Source organism: Prosopis cineraria, unplaced genomic scaffold (genome assembly GCF_029017545.1).
Source record: "Prosopis cineraria cultivar Desert tree isolate PC_DT_omini unplaced genomic scaffold, ASM2901754v1 PC5, whole genome shotgun sequence".
NCBI classification, from domain to species: Eukaryota; Viridiplantae; Streptophyta; class Magnoliopsida; order Fabales; family Fabaceae; genus Prosopis; species Prosopis cineraria.
This window is the reverse complement of record NW_026555336.1, coordinates 3,567,295-3,590,885: the sequence shown is the minus strand read 5'-3', so window position 1 is coordinate 3,590,885 and position 23,591 is coordinate 3,567,295. Positions and strand designations below refer to the sequence as shown.

Below are 23,591 nucleotides of genomic sequence, written 5' to 3'. Positions count from 1 at the left end.
GATTAAGGGACGGGAATAAGTTTTAAATCTGGCTCAAAACCCACACAACATTAAACATTTAGCATTTTTTTTACAGAAATTTAAAAAAATTTTTGTGGAGAAAATACGGCAATGCCCAAATTTCTTTATTTAACTAATAACAAACTAAGGCCACTAAGTCCCCTTGTGTCTTGATATAACTACTTAACTACTGAATGAGCTCTAAATGAGGATCTTTTGTAATTCTACAATCATGACCCTCGTCAAAACTAGGCTTTGCAAGCCAATTAACACACTTTGGGTCACATTTGCTTATTAAAATAAAATAAAATGGAATGGATTAAAAAATAAAAATAAGAATAAGATTATTAAATGGAATAGATGAACACATTTATAAGGAGAATGAGTAATTTAGTTTAGGAGGTTGAGAATCATAATTTATGAAATTTTTGAAGGGTGTGATGATTCTTACATTTGAAGTACTTCCTCAATTTAAAAATGTAAGGTATTTTTTGAAGAGTTGTATATTTAAAACTATAAAATATTTTTAATCTTTTAAAGTGCAATCATTGTCTTTTTTTAAAAGTGTCCCTATTGATAATGATTTTATATTTATTGTAAGGTATTTAATAGGTATAAATATGAAAAGATAGGGTTAGTTTAAAAGTAAGTAACTACTTTATTGAAAGGTGAGATTTAATTAAAAATATTTTATATTTTTAAATAGAAGGATATATATTGATGAGTTTTATTATATTACTATGATGATTGAGTTCATTTTTATTTTATTTTTTAATTCATTCTATTTATTATATTCTATAAAGCAAACATGATTTTATTGTTTTCTCTATATATGCGACAATAACATGCTAATCATTAAACATTAAACCATTTTAGGCATATTAAAAAGTTAATTCTTTTTCTTAATATCACAATAAAACAAAGATACTTTTATTTTTATCATTAATTTTAAATAATAATATAATTATATTAAATATTTTTAAGTTAATTAAAAATAAGTAAAATTAAAAATAATTTAATTACTATAAAATATTTTATATTTTAAATTAAAAATTATTTTTAAAAATATTTTATAAATAAGACAGAAGAGAGTACTTCATATGGCTTCCAATAAAGGAACGCAGCGTCCTGAGCCGCCGAGCGCATGCCAATCAGGTAATAAAGGTCACGCGTCACGCTTCCGACAAGCATCACCACACGTTGAAGACTCGTGCGAAACAAATTCCACGTGTTTCATCAACTTTTCTCCTCAATCCCACCCATATCTAATAGTACCGTTTACTTTATTCGTTTAAAAATATAAAAAAAATTTAATTAAATTTTACTTTTTAATAAAATAATTATTTACTTTTTAATTAATTTTAATTTTTATATTTATCTTTATTAAATACTCTATAATAAATATAAAATCATCATTAATAAAGATATTTTAAAAAAAATAATAATTATATATCAAAAAATTAAAAATATCTTGTATTTTTTAACATTTAATTTTTTAAAAGATATTTTATATTTTTAAACAGAAGAAGTATATAATATATACACATGATATTTAATCAAATTTAATTTCAGTAAAGTAAGTAATTATTTTTAAATTAATATCATTATTTTATATTTATCTTTATTTAATAAAATATTTTACTTTAAAATAAATATAAAATAATTTATTTACTATGAGTTCTTTAAAAGAAACATATTTATTATATTTTAAAATATTAAAAATATTTTATAGTTTTCAATAAAGAGAGTATTAGAATAATACTCCATCCGTCTTCTATTTTGTAAGATATTTTTTTATGTGATTTGATATTTTAAAATATAATAAATTTTAAAAAAATAATAATTTATTAATAATTATTATTCTAATATTACACATCATTATTTCACTTATTAAATATTTTTTTCTATATTTTATTAATAAAAGATTTTTTTAAAAGTTTATAAAAAATTAAGATTGCAAACAGTGTATTTATTTAATTAACTTCATTTATCCCCTCTAATTTTATTTATAATTCACTTTTAACATTTTTACTAAAATTAAAAATAAATATATTTTTTTCTATCTTATAAATAAAATTAAAGGAATACTTGCTCTAGTCTTATTTATAAGTAATTTTTATCAATTTCATTAATATCAACACAACAAAAACATAAAAAATAAAAGTAAGTAAAATTTTAAATATAATTTTTAAGTAAAAATGAAAGGCAAACAAATAATGTAATATTTTTTTTATTTTTCTTATTTTTTAAAGATAATTTAAAAATTTTAATTTAAAATAAAATAATTTCATTAACTTATAACTCATATTGAATTAAATTATATTTTTTAAAAGTGATTAATATGTAAAACTGGGGAAATACATGTGTATTAATTTTGTCAAAAAAATATCGCATAAATGGGGTCAGAGATTAAGAGAGAGAGTACTTGCCGTGCCTTTATTTGCTTATCTTCATGCATAGGACAAAGCACACAGATCGAGAATAAAAAATCTATGAAGGATTTAAGTACTATTGTTTTTTAAGTTGGTAAAAAAAAAAGTACTATTATTTTTTTATTTTTCACTTTTATCCTTGATTATCACAATATTTAAAACCAAGAGGCATTTACGATTACGAGGCAGGATATGAAATTTTATTTTCTTAATTGGAATAATATTATTGGAAATTGTTCATTATTATACCTAAAAAATTGAAGCCAAATATGGAAAGCAAATGAAGACAAGTAAACAGAGATCGAGAAAGCGACAATTTTTTATTTTAAGAAATGACTTTTCTTATATTTCAAAGGGAGAATGACACTTAAGTATTAAAGGGACAATTTTATCACCTCAAAGTCCCAATAAATTTCAGCATACAAAGGAAATTGTTTGGGTCTTTAATTGATTTTTTTTACAAAATTTTTAATATACAAAATTGCATTCTGCTTTCTGAAATTTGTAGCTTTTTTTACTTTGATTTGCAACTCGGTTTTCTAATTCAATATAAGAACACAGTTTTTTTTAAAATAAAAAACACAAAATTTTAAACATTGAATTTTATGAGATTATTTATTCAATAACTTCAAGAATTTACAACTTCATCTATTATGATTTGTAATTCTATATCCCAATTTTACATATGAACATAGTCTTAATATTTATTTTTTATGAGAAATTACTTATTTAGTTTCAAAAATTTGCAATTTATTATATCTAATTTGTAATTTCATTTAACTTAACTTGTAATTCGAGTTCCAAATTTTATTTAGAAATTCAAGATTTCAACATTGAATTTATAATGTTGTTTTTTCAACTATAGGTATTTGTAACTTATTCTCTTATATTTGCAACTCCATCTACAGTGATATTATTTAAGAAATTTTATTTTTGAACAAAAAATCTTAATATTGATTTTATTTAGGAATTTCTAAATAAAATTTAGAACTTACATATTTGAGGTACTTGTTTATAATTAAATTAAGACATGAAGATTTTTTATATATTATTTATTCTATAACAAGTTCTCGTTATTAATATTATTAATATATTAAAATTTATTTATTTTGATTTGATTGAATAAAAGTATATTAAGTTTGTAAGGTTAGGTGATTAAGTCTTAAATTACCCATGAACAATCTAAGCAAGATGTAAGAATTTTTTTTTTTTGGTCATTTTCTCCTCCATTTAATTCCACAGCATTTAATACCAAGAGATTAAAAGACAGAATATGAAATTTTATTTTCTTAGAATGATATTATTGGAAAGGGGTCATTATTATACCTTCAAAATTTGAAACTAACATGGAAAGAAAATCAAGACAAATAAATAGGGACAGATGAAGTAATAATTCTCTTTGTTTTTATTTTAAAAAATGTCTTTTCTTTCCTTACATTTAAAATCTCCCTCCCATTCCCAACATTGTCAAATGAACCCCAGCAACTTTCAAAGTCTTTCCAAAACTTCTCGAAAAGAAATCAAACATACATCAGTTGAAAAAAAAAAAACACATAAAAAAGAAAAAAAAGAAAAAATAAACATGGCTACCAAGGCTTTGTTGGACATGACACTAACTTATTATTCACCAATTTTTAACTTAATGGACAAACAAGAACCAGAATAATATAGCAAAAATAAGTAACAAATTGAAGAAGAGACAAGAGCGATTACATCACTTCTTGAAAAAGCCGGCACATAGGTGATCATCCAGTTATACAAGAGACAAAGCCTAACGCTTTCTGGGTTGGACATTCAATTTCGGCCATCATTGCATCAATCCAAACGGCGACCTCCCGCCGTCCAGTGTGGTGCCGCAGGGCTGAAGTGAACCGAAACCACTCTCGAGTCAAGCAGTTCCAGAATTGGCGTCGAACTGACACACCTCGGCGCTTTGTACTGGCTGATCGACGCGCCTCTCGAGATCGCGTAGTCCATAAGCTCTTCAAACGTACCGTTCTTCACCACCCTTATTTCCAACGGTCCAATAGATCGGTCGGCCACTCTGCCTTGTCGGTACATAGCGTTCAGCGACTCCTCCATCACTAGACAGCACCGGTTCAAGGCTTCATCCGTGGGCCAGACGGAAGGGTCGTCCTTCGTTAACAGTTCCCAGTAAATCACGTAATGTCCTGGGGCGGATTTAGTGTCGGCGTAGCTGGTGTACTCCACTACGCTAGTGTTGAACTCCTTTAGAAGCAACGACGCATTGTCAACGGCTTTTTGCAGCTCGGCCTCGTCTGTTTTGTCCAAGTCAATGCTCAACAGAACGTTCCTTCTGCCCACGAACTGAAATTCCGGGGCCGAGTTGTGGAACCGCGTGACTCGGAGAATATCGCCGACTCGGTATCGGCACAGGCCGGCGTACGTGGTCACAACCAGCTCATATTGCTTTCCGACTTCCACGTCGGTCAGATCCACCGGATCAGAAGATGACTTGTCGTCAAGGGGCAAGAACTCGAAGTATCCCATGTTTGGCAAGATTAAGTAGGATACTTCAGATGGGTCGCAAAAGGGTTTGAGATTAGGTCCGAAGAAACATTCCGAGGAAGCATACATGGTACAGACGAGAGGTAGGCCACCACTGTAATAATCGAGAGTGGGGATGTACTGAGCCATAGCACCCGTGACGATAACGTCAAGGTATTTAGCGTTAGGCCAAATTCTGGTGATCATGCGTTCCCAATTCTCTTTGGAACATTCTCTTGTGATGAAATCTGCGAGGTCCGGGTCGGGTTTCAAGATGTTAGCGATGCATTTTCTGATAGAAGCGTCTGTGATTTGTGGGCTTAGAGTCCCCGTGGAGATGTCGTGGGCTAATTGTTGATAGTTATGTTGAAGAAATTTGAGGGCTCTAAGAAACCCAGAGGCGAAAATGGCTCCGACTCTTTGGACTTCGTGTCGCATGATGAGACCACATAACATCTGCGCGTACATGCTCTGGAACGAATCAGTACAAGCGATGACTTCGTTGGGGCTCGTGTACGCTTCAAATGGTCTCTTTTTGAATTGCTCGCTTGTGTAATAGCTTGTGCTGGCTGGGCGTGCCACTATTCCGCCTGGAGTCTTCGACTCTGCCTTGATGAACAAAAATCGAAGCGCCTTCCAGCTGTCCAAATCCGGCACATTTCTGTTCAGTTCAAGGACAAAAACAAATTGAATTAATATCGGAGGAAGAACGAGGAAAGATCAAACTTTAAACTTCTTTAAAGCGGTGGTCAAGCAAAATCTCAATAACGTTAATGGAGCTAGCCGGAATGAAACATACTGTTTTATCAGAGGCATGAGAAGGCTGAACAGTAGATGACGACGGTCCATCTCTTCATCAATTGTCGGCATCAGTTTTCTCTCCCCACCAGATGTTCCAGAACTGCATTTTTTTTGGCGGTATATATTTGTTAAAACTGACAATAATACTTTGTACAAATATACTTGTGTGTGTTTGTAGTATATCAGTAGAAGTATATATATACCTGGTGAGGAACTCAGAGATTGGACAAGAGGAGAAGATGGGGGAACGATCACCATTGACAATGCGTTGGACATCGGACTGCAAATTCTCGTAAGTAACGACAGGAACCTTGGATTTGAAAGTGTCACGGTCGGTGGCTCCGTTGAGTTGAAACCGTTTAAGGTATTCAGTCTCGGCGTTTTGGCTGAGAATCTCGGCCAAAACTCTCTCTTGCACGGAGGCTGCGTCTCTGGTAATGTCCTCTATGAATTGCAGAGCCTGCGCGTCGTTCTCACTAGCAGGGTCATAAGCCATGGCTGTGTGCTGAGAGAAGATATGTATCTGATTCTGGTGTGGGGCGTTTTCAGAATTTCAATCACAAAAAGAGAAAAGGGATTTCAGGATTTTAATAAAAAGCGAAGCTGATTATGAGATTGTGATTGTAGTTATTGAATTGATGAGGCTTATATAGGGCAAGAAGCTTTGTTTGTCATGTCACAAGGCTCAGCCAGCGTCTGTTTTGTCGGGATACAAAAAGACTAGAAGGGTTTTCAGTGCGTCCTAATTGAGATACACGTGGGCCCGGGCCGCGTAGGAGCTGGGGGTCAAGGACCCGACAGGTGTGGGCCCTATCAATCGCTTAGTCAGCAAAAGCCGTCTAAGATTCCGAGCCTACGCTTGAGCTGACGCTCTCAGTTCGTTTCGGAGTTTGTTGTTCTGCGAAAACGACACACGGCTGCGGGATGATCCACGGGGGCTGCTCGTTTCAGTTTCGAAGAGGGAGCCCAATTCAAAGCGTAATCGCATTCTTCTTGCTGTTCTAACCACGACCTGTGACAAGGTCGACGACGATAACATAATGATGATGAACTGTCAGAATTCAGAAACATCAAACAGAAAGAACAACCACAAGAGAAGTTTCCTAATTACTGCACGCCCCTACCTAGGTTGAGAAAGTATTAGTGGTTTGTACTTTTTATGAATGAACGAAACTGTTAGACAGAATGGTTTTTTAATGATATGATTAAGGTCATAGTTGGGCTAGAAAAGTAGCGTGATGCAGGCTACGACGTGGACAAGGCATATGTTAATTAATTCAATTAATAAAAGGATTGTGAAGTTTTACATTTTAATTTGATGATTTGGGTGTGGTTTGCTTTATGTGAGTGAGTGGTGATAATTTTATATCCAAAGGGTAGGTAAATGGTTTTTGATTCTTTTTACGTCGTGACAATTACACAATGGTGGTGCAATTATACATTATCTTAAGGGCATTATTAGAAAATTCATTACGGTGCTAGCTATGATTGAGAGAATGATCTAGACAAGTAAAATATACATTAATCCTATAATTAAGAAGCTCTTAACATATCATGAAGACGTAAAACAGTGATATGATTTTAAAAGCAGGAGGCAAGCTATATAGGAGTCTCATGCTTTTAATTTGGAGCCGAAATCAAAATCCTGATCATAAACACACAAACAAAACAAAACAAAGAATTGATGAATTAATTATTTTTTAATTTCTTTGGAGAGATGCATGCAACCCTACGGATCGTATCGTTGCCCTCTTAAACCCATATAGTTAAGCATGGATGAATTCCCTATATTTGCTCAAGTAAACAAGAAAAGTATAGGGAGCATAATATGTGCAAAATTAAAGAAGCAAACAAAAGAGAATTATGTGGGTTTCAATATTATTGCGAATTACCGTGAATTAGCACGAATTCACTTTGAAACGATCACGTCACTGTTTGTTCATTTCAGGCTATATATATATATATATGTATGTATATATAAGGCTGCGTGCTCTCTAACAGTATTTAATTTGCCATTTTTATCTTATAAGTTGAACAGGACTTCCACAAATTAAATTAAGAACAATTTAGATATTCTATAATTATACTCTAATGATTCTCATTAAACATATAATTCCATGGTCATACAGAAAATTCCAACTGACTGTATTCTTGTATTCCATAATAAAATTGCTCTCATAGACCTTGCTTATGTGAGAAGGGTATTTCTCACGGATTTATTCCACAAGAATTTCACTATTTTGATGTGGTAGGATAATATATTGCTTTTAATTATAAATCTTCATTTTCGTTCTTTTTGAATTATTTATTGAATCACTTACATCTGGTTTCTGTAATTAAGTTGGCCATGTGTGTTTTATGGGTCCACTAAAGTAAAACTAGTAATATATATATATATATATATATGCAATTAACATTTGATGAGTGTGTGTGTGTACTATACACTAATTAAATCCATAAATATGCAACATTTATTCCTATTATCAATAAAACAAACTATTAATTAACTTTGTCGATATTCATAATATATGTAAATCCTAAAGTAATAAAATGAAAAACATCAAGTCAGTGTCTACTTATTTGTGGAAAAGATGCTTTTACGATGATGATAGTATATAGCTGCAAGGCATTAATTATTCCTCCTAATGTAGAGTCTAAATATTTTCTTATCGAGAGATTTGGATTTGATGACTCTATTTAGTGCCGTATCATTTAAATCATTGAAATCTAAATTAATAATTATAAATTTATATTTCATTTAAAATTAATAAATGAGTAAATTTATTTAAATCATTAATATGGATTTTAATTGGTTCAGATAGTACAGGCACAATAACCAAATCCAAATTGAGACAAAAAAAGTGTATATTTTGCCATCATTGTCATAGTTGCTTTCAGAGTCTAAAACATTGAATCGAGCAATTTCTAGTTCATATGGAGATACGTACATGTGCATTGAATTGAGGTGTTAAATTTAAACTTCTCTTCAATTAAATCTTCGAAATGCTAAAGTTGTATAAGCAAAATCCAGAGGAATTGATTCTGGTTCCATATGTATGTATGTACGTCTTGTTCGGATTCATGCGTATGGCAATCTTATTGGTTCATCTGTGAATATATTCCAAGAAAGAAGATCAAGTAATTGGAAGATAGATATATAGATATATGATTATAATTATATGATTCTATCACCTTGGCCTTTGGGCTAATTTACTGTCCTCCTTCGGATTAATTAACGTTTTATTCATTTATTCATTTGTTTATTTTTGTCATGAGAATTCTGATGAATCAAGGCGCTGATTAGTCAAAGAAGTGAGAGAGAGGGGATATGAAAATGAAAATAATATATGTGGAAATCGTGGCTTGTTGAAAATGCATTTTTATGGAAACAAACTTTGGAGGACATTGACAGCACAATAGATTATATATATATATACGCAATTCATGTCCAGATAGATATTATAGATTATATAGAGTAGAAGATTATAATGAATCAGTAGTAGTATTGAATTGTGAGATTAATCCCTTACTGGCTACTCAAGCATCTAATTGAAGGCTCCATATAAAATAAAATAAAAATGACTTGTGATTCATGCCCATCTCCCAGACATCTTTAATTATCACATCTTGAATTATGTGTTTTTTAAATAATAATAAATTTGGAAATGTTGCTACAAAGTTTCAATTTTTTCCATCCGTGGCATAAAATGATTATCCTAACTTCCACCTAGCAAGCTTAGAATCTGATGCAAGACATTTCTTCATATTGCAATTCTTTAATACGACTTCTTCAAAACCATCAACAAAGTCATTGAAGAAAGGTGTGAGTATGTTTTCTAGCTATGGATAAAAAAATAAGTGAGTTGGAAATTTTTTTATATATCTTTTCTCATTTAGGTCTTATAAGTTAGTATTATTTTGATTTCCTATTGAGCAATTGTATAGTATAGTTTGGTTTTTATGGTTTTAATAAAATTATTAGTTTAATATATTTCTAGATTGGATTGGACAGGATTTTTCTTGTGTATTTTAATTGTACTATTGTAGAGGACTACATTTCTATTATTAAAAAAATAAAATATATTGGATGGTTATAGCTATATGTGGCTAGACCTTGGACGGCTATGACCTTAATCATTCAATATATAATTCCCTCCTACAATATGATATGCTGGATCACATATTGAATGTTTTCTTTGAATCATTCAATATTATAATATTGGATAGTTTAATATTTTTTTTTAAATTTATGATAGAGGCATATTAGATAGGCAAAAAAAATCATCTAATATGCCTTTTTTAAGTAGTGCACATATTTTAAGATAATTTTTTATGTCTTTAAGATAACATTTTTATTTATTCAAATGTATGGATATCAGAGGTCTTGCTTGCCCCACATGTTTGGAAATTTTCTTTTATCAAATGCAAATTTAATTTCATCATTGTTTTGACGGTTGATGTCAACTTTTATGATTTTTTAGATGGCATAGAAGCCGCATGAGTCATTTTTTTTAAACTGTTGGGGGTCTGCTTTCATGTAGGATATTGTTGTGAAAGTTAAATAATTATTCCAACATGTCTCATAATTATAAGCAGTGACGGAGTCAGAACTCAAACTCAAGAGTACAAGATAATTTAATTTTAAAATTTCTAATTTGTAAAAAATAATAATTTAATAATCAAAAATAATGAACTAGGATTAATATTGTAATAACATAAGTAGATTATCATTTTTATTTTTAAAAAATTATGTTGATCAAGTGATATGATCTTTTACATAAATATCCTCTCCATATGTAAATATACTCGATCTTTAAAATGTTACATATGTAATTAACTTTTGAGTTTAAATATTTTTTATTAGTCCAGAAGGAGTAAAATATCCAAAACAGGGGTGCAAAGTTGCAAAATTTATATATACCTTACTTATAATTTTTCCAAAAGGAAGAGTGTATTTGCACCCCTTCAAGGCTGTGATAAGTAAAATTAATTGTTTCATTTGATTACATTTGACATTGAATTTCTTCTCCTAAAATACCCTAGTTTTTAATGACGGTTATCTATTATTATAATTTCAGCTACTCTTCTTTTCCACCTTTGAATGAGAGCACGATTAACAATATGCATTAATTAATTACACTTAAAATTGTGTAGCTTTTGCTTATAATGAAGATAAAAAAATATTAACCTTTTCTTATAAGATGGGGTATACATGTATTATTAAATCTTCCAAGTACTACGTACGATGAAGGCCATTCAGCGTGCATTTAAAAAGTAAGAAAAAATGACTTCTTATTACATAGTTGTGTACATATATCAAGAGTTATATTATTATTTCACTCAAAAAAGTTTGTATTATTAAAAATATATATATCGACACAAACTGATTAATTATGGATGAATTGAATAAGATAAACGGGCATCGTATTTAATTATGATACTTTTTTTTTACTAAAAATATTATACACGTTTTAATCTAAATTTTTATATCCAAAAAATATGCATGCTATTTTTTAAATTTTTTTTTACCACTAATAACTCATTCTTAATTAGACCCTTCCCTTATCCTAAAAAGAACAAAATTTCGACATGTTCAACTTTTTTTTTTTTCCTTTTGCCTTTTGACAGAAAGACGCCCTCAACGAAGAAAGTCAGCTGATTCTCATCAATAGACAATACTGCACCCAGTTATATAATTCTTGGACAACATATGTGCAGAGAAAGATTAATAATATTGATAAAATAATAATAATAAAAGTTTCCACGAGGGGAACCTCCTGCCTCGAAATATTACAACATTAAACTGATTTTATCCATTTGTGTAACCCATACAAAGTGCATGTGGTCAACCTTAACCTGGTGAGGTGGGTTGGGTATACAACCTAACAGTTTCATATGACGTAAATGCAACATATGAGGTGCCGTCAAGAAACCCTGTTTGAAATTTCGGAGTTTGTTGTTAATTAATTCTTTACGTAACTTCACTTTTTTAAAATTCAGAACTTCACTTGGTCAAAAACCTTTGCTTCTATTGTCCCTTCAAATTTCTATTCTTTCTACCTGTCTATCTATAGACGTGGATAGTAAAAACAAAAGGGAAAAGAAGAAAAAGTCTTGCATGCGTTCACACTTCTGCATCAGAAGATAAAAGCAAAACGGTAATCAGCTAAGTTCACCGGTCTTATTTGTAAGTTATTGTACAACATATCTTATAAAAATTAAAAAAAATTAAAACTCATTAACTTTCTTTCAAAGTTTAGTAAGTTTTTACATATTAAATATGCATACATTAAGTCAATGACCTTGTGTGGCATGTGGACTCTCTTATACATGGAAGTTCATGGATTCAATTTTACTTGTAACTTTAGCTCTGATCATTAGCGCCTACTCTTGTAATTAAAAAAAATATATACATACCTAAACAATGTACTCCTTTTGTTTAGTATTGTTGCAAGGCATTAAAAATAACACATTTTTTCATTTTATCCTAGTTAATAGGGTGTTCAACTGAAAAATTTATTAGTTACATGTCTAGGTTATTTTTGAAAAAGAACCTTATTAACTACATGTTAAAAGATGTAAAATTAATGCCTTTTTAACATTATACTTTGGAAAATTTGCAATAAAAAAGTCAATAACATGTTTTATAAATAAGATAAAAAAATCATTTTTCATCTTATTAATAAGATTGAAGGAGTATCTAGCTAGGTTCTTCTTGGAGAAGGATGTGAGATATTAAAATGATCAAATCATTACATGGATGCATTTTACCATATGGAAATATTGGAAGGACAATGTTATGGAGAGCCCAAAGTTCTGAGAAGGGTTCAACTCAGTGTTAAATATTTTCAATAGGAGAACAGTGATTCAAAGAACAGGGTTGAGTTTTCTGCAACTAAATCAAACATTTTCGTCGAGGTGTTTGGTTGGGTTCGTGACACTGTGTGCTTTAATCTGATTTGCCGAATTGGTCAATGTTCAAATACCTACGTCTGGATTCAAAGTTTGGGACTGTGAAGCAAACGAGAGAGTCAAAGGTCGAGATATATATATAAAAAAAAAAAATGTCACGCGTGAACTTAATTAGCAATTGCATTATAACAGCTTTATTCCGGCAAGACCAACTGTTGATTGAAAAGATGGATACGGTAATTAATTATTGCGTCAAATGATTTATGTCTGTTTACACGTTAATACCTTGGATTCGGCTTTTCGTGTGTTTTAAGTTACATGGAACAGGACCAAGTTTTGATATTATATTATGCTTGGATCGCGCGGACAATTCTACATATATTAGAAGATTTATATATATTTTCGTAAATATTAACTTTAAAGAGACTTTTTTTGATGTATAACGCGTGACCATAGTGGGGTATTATCTGTCCAATCTTATGGTTGCAGATTCCTCCCGCGGAGCAGAGGATGAGAGTTCAAATTTTCCACATACGTGCACTAATCTTGTACGGATCTCTTGCTAGCTGCTCCCACATATGATGGTGTCAATGATAAAGCTCCATTATATGGAAGCATCACAGTACAATATTTCAAAGAGACAAAAACTTTTTCTCTCCACTAAAGTCGATAAAGTTGACATATTTTTTTGAATTTAATCTTAACTCTTTTGGAGTACTTTTCTTATTCATTTATCTTGATTGTTCCTACTTTGCCACTTTCTGTGGGCATTTGGATTTCTTCAAGTGAAATCCTTCTTGAGTACTGTTCAAGTGCACACGAGGCAATTTTACATTTTTTATGCATCTATTCTAACGAGTTCCATTTTATTTTTTAAAAAAAATGAGAAGAGGAATTAAAATGTTTTAATTAATTTTTTATTCTTTTAATTTACTCTAGATGTTACCCTACTTATCCATTTTTTTAGATTGAATTCATTAGAATCTTTCCTCCCTTTCCAGCCAAATAGGGGATAAGACAAAAAAAAAAAAAAAAAACCCATCAGAGAGAAGTTTCATCCCTAAGGAATAAGTATACAAGATTTAGATGTTTAAAATTTTTGTTTTTAAATTATTAAAGTCGTCCTTTTTTTTTATAAATTTACAATTTAAACATTAAGTTTATTTTACATTTTACATCCTTTAAAAATATCGTGATTAAAAATATAAATAAAACATGATTCATTAAATTTAAAAGTTCATATTGAGATGGATACGATGCTATCTCTCAATTATATATATTATCGCTTGATGTCTATTTAATTTTGTTACGGCACATTTATTCAGTCATCTATAAATACTTGTTTCTTTTTTTCCCCACTTAAAAAAGGTAAAAAAATAAAAAATTCACCTTTAAATATAGAAGTTGCACAGTGAAAAATCCATTCACGTGAGGGGAGACATACACACCCCAATAAAATTGTATTCCCCTACGATGTTTTTTTATAAATCACTTTTAATTAATTAACTAAAATTAATATGAGATAGTTAAAATAATAAAATTTTTTAAAAATAAATCACTTACCAATCTTGTCCCTATATTTAAAAAGAATAATTTGACATGTGGGAAGTAATTTTTTAAAAATTGAAATATTGCACATTAAAATTTACAAAAATAAAGAGAAAGTAATTTATATAAAAGACCAATAAAATCTTCTAAAACATGATTTTGAAAAAGAACCAGAGGGAGTGCATGACAAATCCGCGAAGGCACTTTTTATTATAAACAGTTCTGATCTAAAAGCAAGAAAAAAAAAGGAGCCATTTATTGTCATTTTTTTATGTGGTTGTTTACTTGTTTTTATCGTGAAAGATTTCAAACTTATGGACAGTTTATTTTTCTGGGCATATCTACCGACATTTATTTATTATTTAATTTATTTATCATTTAATTTGCAAGGAAAGGCATACTGAAGGAATATAGAATAATAGTTAATTAAAATAATTAGAATTTATTTAAGATATTAGGATTATCTATGAAGGACATTTAAATACAGATGCTTGTCAATTAGAAAAAGAATTTATTATTTTTTTATTGTATCTAATTACCTTATATATCAGAATTTTAAGATTACATTTGGATTTAGGATTTGAGATTTAGATTTAAATTATTATTATTTTATTATTTTTAGAGCTTTATAAATAGAACTAAATTTTTTATTTATATTTAACTTTTGAATATTATTGAATGGAGTTTTTGAGAATTTTAGTATTTCCCCCTCTCTCTCACCCTCCTTTCTCTTTTTTTCCCTTCCCTGAACTAAAATTATTGATAACTAATTGTATTATTAATGATCTTAGTTCAGTTGCTAATAAACTTTAAAGTGATAAATTTTTGTGTGTGGGATCTGGATATAATTTTCCCTTAAAATTATACTCCCTTTGTTTATATATATATATATATATATATAAAATTTTACTATGTAGTTTTAAAAAGTTAGTTAACTATATTAATTACGTCTAAAAATAAAAAAATTAGACTAAAACACCCTATGTTAATCAATATAAACATGTATGAATTATTTTTTATTAATATAATTATGAGGGGTGATTTAAGAAATGTGTAATAAATGTTTATTGAAATATGTGATTTTGTTTATATAAAAATAATAGTTTTTCCTATGAATGAAAATAAAGAGAATACTAATTAACCGGTTTATAGTACGTTTGAACATTTTTCCATGACTGAGGTGCAAAAGGTAATGATATCTTATCAATGAAACAATTGAACTTTAATTCCTCAAAACACAAGCACATGGAAGGCTCAAATTTTCCAAAGACATGTCTTCTACGGAGTAAAGGAAAACAAAGGCCAGTGTCTGCAAATTACTTGGCATTGAAAATGAACTAACAGTCTAATACTACCAAAGTTTGTCTCAGCTGAACACAAATTATTTATCTATCATAAAATAAAAAATATTGGCCCTTTTTTTCTATTTTAGGGTGCGTAATAATATGAGGGATTTTAGAAAATATTATATAAGCCGCTTAGAACTAAAAACTAAAAACATCTGCACGAGTGTATCGACAAGACGTGAATTTTAATTTGTTGTCCATACTTACTTTAAGACTACCAATTAATCAACAGATAAGACGTGGCATAATTTCCACCATGTTTACTTGTCCCTACTGGTTTTGACCTTTACAGTACACACACACACACAATGATATGGTTTAGTTCATAGAATCCAGTGTCATACTAAAAGTAGCGTGGGTTCGGATTGTTGTTTTTTAAATGATAAATCAAATTGTTGCTTTATACAAATGTAAGTTAAATAATTTAATTTGTAAGGGTTTTTTTTTTTTTGCTTTGTATCCTAGGTCTTTAACCAAAATTAATTTGACGGCCAGCATGCAAGCACTTACTTAAAGAATATACTTCCCGCTAAGAATTTAATCATTGTTGTCTATGTAAAATTTGAACTTTTGACTTCTGATTAATTTATAAGTATGATTTTTCTTTTTACTATATCAGACATCTTCTAATTAGGATTCTACTTACCTAATTTTTAGTTAAAAATAAAAACAAAAAATAAATTTTTAAAATTGAGTATACCTAATGTTTTAACCTTGTTTTGATTAAAAAATAAGTAAGGCTCGAACTCAATATTCTTTTTGGCATTTGAAATACACAAGAAAACGTATGATTTAAAGTAATGAAAAGATCAACCTTCCAGCTTAATTTATGCCCAAAATCATTTCGTCTTATCTAATTTAAGTTCATATATAAATATATCTATCTAATATGATTGAATATATAGAAATTTAAATTGTATCAAATATTGTAAACTCGAAAAAAGTCTAAAGAGTTGGCTTATCCCCTTTGCTTTGACTCTTTCAAATTTTGGAATTGAGTTTATCTATTTGGTAATCCATGTATGTTGTTACAGTTGGCAGAGGATAATATAAAAAAATTCTATAAGCAGGTTTTTATATTAAAATTTTCTTTTTTATTTTTATTTAAAACTCGATGTTAACATAAGGCAGAACTTCCCTTCTTCATTCAAATTGAGAGAGTTTACGTGTAACAATAATGCCTCTTTTTTAAATTTTGTAGATGATGTGTAATAGTGATGCCTTCTACATTATTATTGACTGTCATGCATGGTAGTTAAAAGAACACATTTTCGAATTATGAACCACGCAAATTTATTTTGTTGTTTATTCATAATCTTAAATTAAAAATTATATACACCATTTTTATATTTTTAGTATCATAGCTTTAATTATAATGCAATAACTAATAAGTGCATGAATTTCAATCATAAGAAATGCAAGTTGTTGGGAAAATCATTATAAGGTTGCACACAAAAAATCTAAATGTAAAAAAAGTTTCATAAAATCACATATTTACATTGAAATCTCATGTTGTTAATTCAAGTTATCAATTACTGCTGATAGTTGTTAATTATTGTTATTTAGTTAATCTCATATATCTTTCCCAAGTTGTTTAACTTTTTCGAGATTGACAAATTTATTAAATTGAATCATTTTAGCATTAATTTATAGATCAACTAATAAAAAGATTAATCTATGATGAATTTATTATTTTAAAATCTTATTTGCTTATTTGTCTCACTGAATAACTAAATGGGTTCTTTTATTCTGCATATTACATGCGATTTGAGAAATGAATTATATTACGTACTCATGGTTTATGAATATTATAACTCGTTAATTTTTATATCATATTTGGATACACAAGTTGATGTAAAATGGGAAGGAGATGAGGGGAAGAGAGAGAGAGAGAGGAGGAAAAGAAAGAAAGAATGAGGAGGAAAATCGAAACTCTAGAAAACTTTGATTATTCAATATTTAAAATTGAATATAAATGAAAAACTTTAAAACTATTTATAAAGTCCTAAAAATAATAAAATAATAATAAATTTAAATATAAATTAAATTATAATATAAAAGATGACAATAAGATATCTAACTAGTCTAGATATTTTATTTTATTTGAGATAATACTTAAAGATAAAAATAAATCATAGATATTAAATCAAATAATATTAAATGCTAGATACTAAATCAAATCTAATAAATTCTAAATAATTGCATGGATATTCAATATCTTTATTTAAACAACACTAATAAAATAATTCCAAATAAAAGTAATTAACTATCATCCATTGAGATTTAGTATGTTGGGTTTATAAGATTTAATTTAGTATTTAGGGTTTAATATTATTTGATTTAGTATTTAGGGTTTATTAGATTTGATTTAGTATTTTAGGGTTTAATATTATTTGATTTAGTATCTATAATTTATTTTTATCTTTAAGTATTATTTTAAATAAAATAAAATATCTGAACTAGCTAGATATCTTTATTATTTTATTATTTTTAAGGCTTTATAAATAGTTCTAAAATTTTTTATTTGTATTCAATTTTAAGTATTGAATAATAAAATTTTTTGAGAGTTTTTGTCTTCTTCCTCCTTCTTTCGCTCTCTTCTTCTTGTCTCTCTTCCTCTTCCCTTCTTGTTTTACATCACAAGTCCTTAAAGGCTCAATCTAAATGAATAAAATAATTTAATGACAGGTTAAATCAGACATGTCTATGATGTAAAAAGATTGAAAAAAAAAATAACTGCATTTATTCTTTGTAACTTATGAAAACCACACATTTGGATCAATTATATATTGAATATATATGTTGATATTGATATGCCTGATATGAGAACGGATTGGTATAAATAAAAGAAACAAACACAAAATTTAAATGATTTTCGTAATATCCTTTAAATCTTAAAACTATCCCGTGAAGAATCAACGTTTAGTGCGTGGTTCGGATCGTATAACAAGTTGATCAAGTACTTGAATAAGGACAAAAGGACATCACAAACATTGAGAAATAAAAGAAAAAGAGGGATGTGAAAATGAAAAGAGATGTCTTCGTTAGGTGCATATTTCTTTATATTTTACCACATATTGATTTTTCAATATTCAACAATTAAAATATTGCTGGTATTACATTTATATTTCTTACTCTAAATTTAAAAACAAAATATAAAATGTTTGATAATTTACGGGTAAATTATGCAAACATTCTTTTTTAAATTACATATATATGATTTTTTATTAACAAGTACATAGATATGTTATATATATAATTTCAATTTTTGGTCTGAACTGCTTCCATGGAACACACATGATTTTTTTTTAATCCATCTTTTCTGGCCAGATTAAATAGTTAAGTTAAGGAAAGATATTTTTGAAAAAAATTTAAAATTATAATAATTTAATTTCAAGAATAATGAAAAGAAAATATTTAATTTCAGTAAAACTATTATGCACGTATGATTCACTCATAATTTAGGATATGTTGCTTGGTCGATGGAGCATCTTAATTATACATACAGTAAACCATACATTTCTAAAATAATTTACTCCTTTTTTCAGTGAAAAATTAATTTAGTCGCGTCAGTTGCTAATATTAAGCTTTTTTTTTTTTCTTCTCAAAATCTTTATATTAAAGCACATTGAATAAATGGTGTATAGCGTGTAGCGTTAAATAGTTTTCCAAACGGGCCTACTGAGAATGGCTTCCATATATAATAAATATATTATTATATATTTCATTACATGATTTAATTTGTAACTATCTGTTCAAGAATTATTAGCCTTAAAAGGATAATTAGTAATTCCAGATTGTTGTTTATTATGATGAATCCATGCATAGGCCCCTAAAATTAAAATCTTCACTACTTTAGCCATTGATGTTAATTTACTATGAATCGAATAAAAAGTATATACTACAAATTACTCTACAAATTAAAAAAAAGGACAAACCTCCAATCATAAGGTTAAAATATTAGTAGGTCTCTATGCATAGATAAAGCAGACTATATGTCTCTTTCATAAAATTATATAAAAATTATGATGGAATACATCTCACGGCATACCAAGCAGCGACTGAGGTGCTCTCGTATATAACCAAACGCCAATAAGTATGATATATATATATAGATATATATATGTATGTATTTATGTATGTATATGATAAGAATCATTCATAAAACTAATAAAGATGTCATTTTCATTTATATTTTAGTATATTAATTTGGAAAAAAAACGTGTGGGCCCATAAAAAATATTTTATCTCATAGGAGAGCCATATTTATTTTAGGCCTGAGCTACTATATATTTTTTTAGAAAGAAAGACAGATAAATCCCTTTTAAATAAGAAATGATAATGATAGTGAGGTTTCAAAAGAGTTTTTTGAGATTAATTTCTATATAACTTCTTTTAGTACCTCTTTACAACTAATTTTATATGGTTCATATAGTTGATATAAGTATTATAAGTTTAGTTTCCTCCATAAGTAAAAGACTTAGAAATTATAACTTTCTACTTTTCTTCTTATTCTTCAATTAGCAAAATCCAACTACTTTTTATGGCTTATAAAGTTTGGGTATAAGTATTTATAAGTTTGGTCTATAAATGATTAAAATGATTTAGAAAATTATAACTTATTTTTTAGCAAAGTACAACTCATTTATATAGTTTTATAAATTTGGTATAAATATGTTTTGATTTCACTAATAACTAAATGATTTAGGAAATCATAACTTTTTAAAATTGTAAGATGGTACTAAAATAATTTTACATATATATTTAATTTTAAAGAAGTCCTTTGCGAGCTTTCTTGTCCTTCTTGTATTTCATATGACCCAATTATTATTTTTTTATTTTAGAAAATTTATTTTTTTTTTATTTTTTGGGCCACTGGGTTATTGAGAGAAGATACCATAACCACACACATAATCAGCCATAATTTTCACCTAGTCCGTGCAAGCTTGCATATTATTCTGAACCATAGTCTATACGTAGAACAAAAAAAATGTTAGAGGCTAAAATTGACGCCAAACCCTAAATGGATCATGTGTTGGTGTACAATGTTTATAAGGAAAAGATTAAAGGGAACGAAGATAAAAGCATAAGCCTACGGGGTGTGTGTGTATATATATATAAGATCAATCATCATCATCATCATCGCCATCAATTGAAGAAAAACAAACCGTTCAAGAATACAATTCAATTACGTAAGGGATTCGATGAAGGGTACAGAATAGTTAAAGCTGTACTGTTAGCCATCAACAGCAACATAATTTAAGAGCCTTGAAGTTTAGATCCTAATCTACTAAAAGTTGACGAAGGGACAGAATCTATACTCAAAATCAAAAGCAAATTATCATTTGCTTGATCATGTGATTACAGGCAGTGGTAGTAGTTAAATGATGCAGCTAAGTCCAAGGGCAGATATTCTTCAGGGCAAATTTGGATCCTCTGAAAAAGTCATTCAAGACATATAGAGAAAAGGGACACATTAGCTTTCATTGCAGTGTTGAAATGAATTCTATGGCAGGAATGTGTGACTGGTTTATGGGTAAGGTCCTTTGAACCCTAGAAGCTCATCTTGTGGGTCTAAGGCCTACCTTTGAAATTTCACACTACTTTGATGTATCTATTAGCGTCACAACTCACAAATCACATGGCTGAGGCTGACTGATCGATGATGTTGTAGGGGAACAGCTGGCTAATAGCATCATTATATTATTAGCAAGTTATGCATATGCCTGAATTTGTAGGGAAGACATGTTCATATGCCTGAATTTGTAGGGAAGACATGTTCTTTTTTTTCCTAGGTTACTTATTTACTCATCAGTGTGTACGTTCATATTCCATGTCTCCCGGAAATGAAAGGCCAGTTCTGACGGGCTACTAAAGCTCTTGATTTCTTGTCTACTAGGCTTCCCCAAACCTATTATGATTTGTTTCAGTATTGTGATCTTTGTTTAAATTGGATATGAATCTCTCTGAATTATATACAAAGAATTCTCCACACCATTCTATTCCTGATAATACGTGTAAAAATTAAGCTTCCCTTTTATCTCTCTTAGATTATCAGCTGATGACATAATAAAGGGAACTCCATATAACTGTATTTAGAATTGGTATATGTTACAAAGCTTCAGACCGTAAGAACAAGATAGATGCTCACTTAATAAGCATAATTATTCTGTGTTTTTGTTTTTGCATGGCAAAATAACATTGAAGATGCGTGTGTTTACCTGAGTTTATTTATTTAATGAACTTGCCGTTGGAATGTCCCCGAGTCCACAGTCAAGTTTTAAAAGACAAGACAATTCATTGCTTATAAACGATAGTGGACAAAACCCCGGTCAGAAGAATCCTAAACATTAATCCTAATTTGTGTCGTTTGAATCTTGCAGTGTATAATTAACTAATTAAGCATGCAGTAATACCTTACTTGAATTGAGTGGAAACTTGTGGTCCACAAGGACAAGAAGGGGGCAAGTAGACCATTAATGGGCCGGGGATTGAGTAGTGGACCATTCTTAATTTATACGACCAGCCCAAGTTTTCAGTAGAAACTCAGAAGGGGGTCTGTACATAGATCCAAAAATAAGCCCAAGCTTTGAAAGATGACGGCCATTAAAGTTAAGACACAAAAAATACAAAAAAAAAAAACGCCTTAACTGATGCAAATTAAATGTGGATGGTTCTATGTTCCTTCAACTGTCATTGCTTGATTGGGGGGGTTTTTGAGAGGTGCCACGGAACTTGATAAGGGGGTTTAGAACCAATACTTCAAGTGAATTGAACTTAAAATATTCAAATGTATAAAAAATTTATATAAAAAACCCGATCCTAACACTTTAAGCTTTTAAATTTATTTGGGTTGATCCCAAATTTTCAAAATGTTAAATATTCTTTTATTTTATTTTTTATTTTTTTAGAAAATTTCATTTTTATCATAAACAAAAGCAAGATTTTCAATTATCTTGTTTTAATTTTATTTTATTATAATAAAAAAGAATTTAGGCATTCAAATCAAACCTATTTAGGGTTCAGATTTGGCCTAAATTTCTTGGGTTATTCAAGTGGCCAGAACAAATCCAAATAAAAAAAAGTTTTCTAAACTTCAAAACCCAAATTAAGATTTTTTGAGCTTATTACCTGAATTATTGCCTCTAGCTAGTTTTAGTTATGACATGGAAGGTGCAACATTTTGGAGGCTGAGGAATGGGCTGTGTTAAAGGGCTTAAATCTCTCGCTTGGGATTTGGGCCTTGTGGAAAGTAACTCCAAGATACTGGTTGAGTCACTTAATGGCCCAGAAACAAACGTGTGCCAGGTGAGTAGAACTTGGTCGCTGATTTTCTGGCTAAAGAAGGTTGTTATTCATGCCCCCTTCTCTGAGGTATACGGTTCCAAACGAACGTGTGTGATTTAATTTTTTATGGAAACTATGAATGAATAGTGAGAAACGGAGTGAAAACTCAGAAGTTAGATCTCGACTGTTATATAAATTTATAACGTGTGAATTTAGAATAAACCCTGCCTCATGTCCCTGTGACCATGAAACGCATATTTTAGTGACTTATCATAACATGTCCTTCGAAAGGAACAAAGACTCTGTGTTTAGTCTAAAAAAAAAAAAAAAATCTCAAGATTCTTCAATACGTCTTTACAACTAAACTAATGCGCTCTCTAATTCGTAATTATATGAGACGTATACGTGTCCAGTTGGTAACTCAGCTGTTAACTTGTACTCCACAAAGGCTTAGGAGGTACAAGTGGGAAAGCAGTTGGCGTTGAGGGACACAACGCATTGCGCGGGAGTTCTCGCGCTAGAAGGTTCACGTGGAAGTTACGAGAGTGGTTATGGAAAATGTGGATTGCCTTTGCTTCTGTTACTTACTCTCTAACTTTCTCGCTCTTTCTGGAATTTCTCTCTCAGTTGTTTTTTCGACTCTGTCTGAAGTTGTCCCTTGAATAGTTGATTGAATGATGCAGGAGTTTTATCTCCAACTTGTGTGTTATTCTACTCGCTTTGCATTTTAGATTGTGACATTATACTCACCCTGTTT

At 29.5% G+C, this 23,591-nt stretch overlaps 1 protein-coding gene across 1 annotated transcript; it reads right to left on the bottom strand.

The window, feature by feature from the left end:
* Positions 1-4,028: 4,028 nt before the first annotated feature.
* LOC129310481 (probable indole-3-acetic acid-amido synthetase GH3.1) lies at positions 4,029-6,341 on the bottom strand. The gene is made up of 3 exons (XM_054952332.1): positions 5,945-6,341; positions 5,740-5,841; positions 4,029-5,601 (listed from the first exon to the last, which is right to left on the bottom strand). Exons 1-3 carry the CDS (start codon positions 6,235-6,237, stop codon positions 4,248-4,250), a joined length of 1,749 nt encoding a protein of 582 aa, XP_054808307.1. The 5' UTR covers positions 6,238-6,341; the 3' UTR covers positions 4,029-4,247.
* Positions 6,342-23,591: the final 17,250 nt, after the last annotated feature.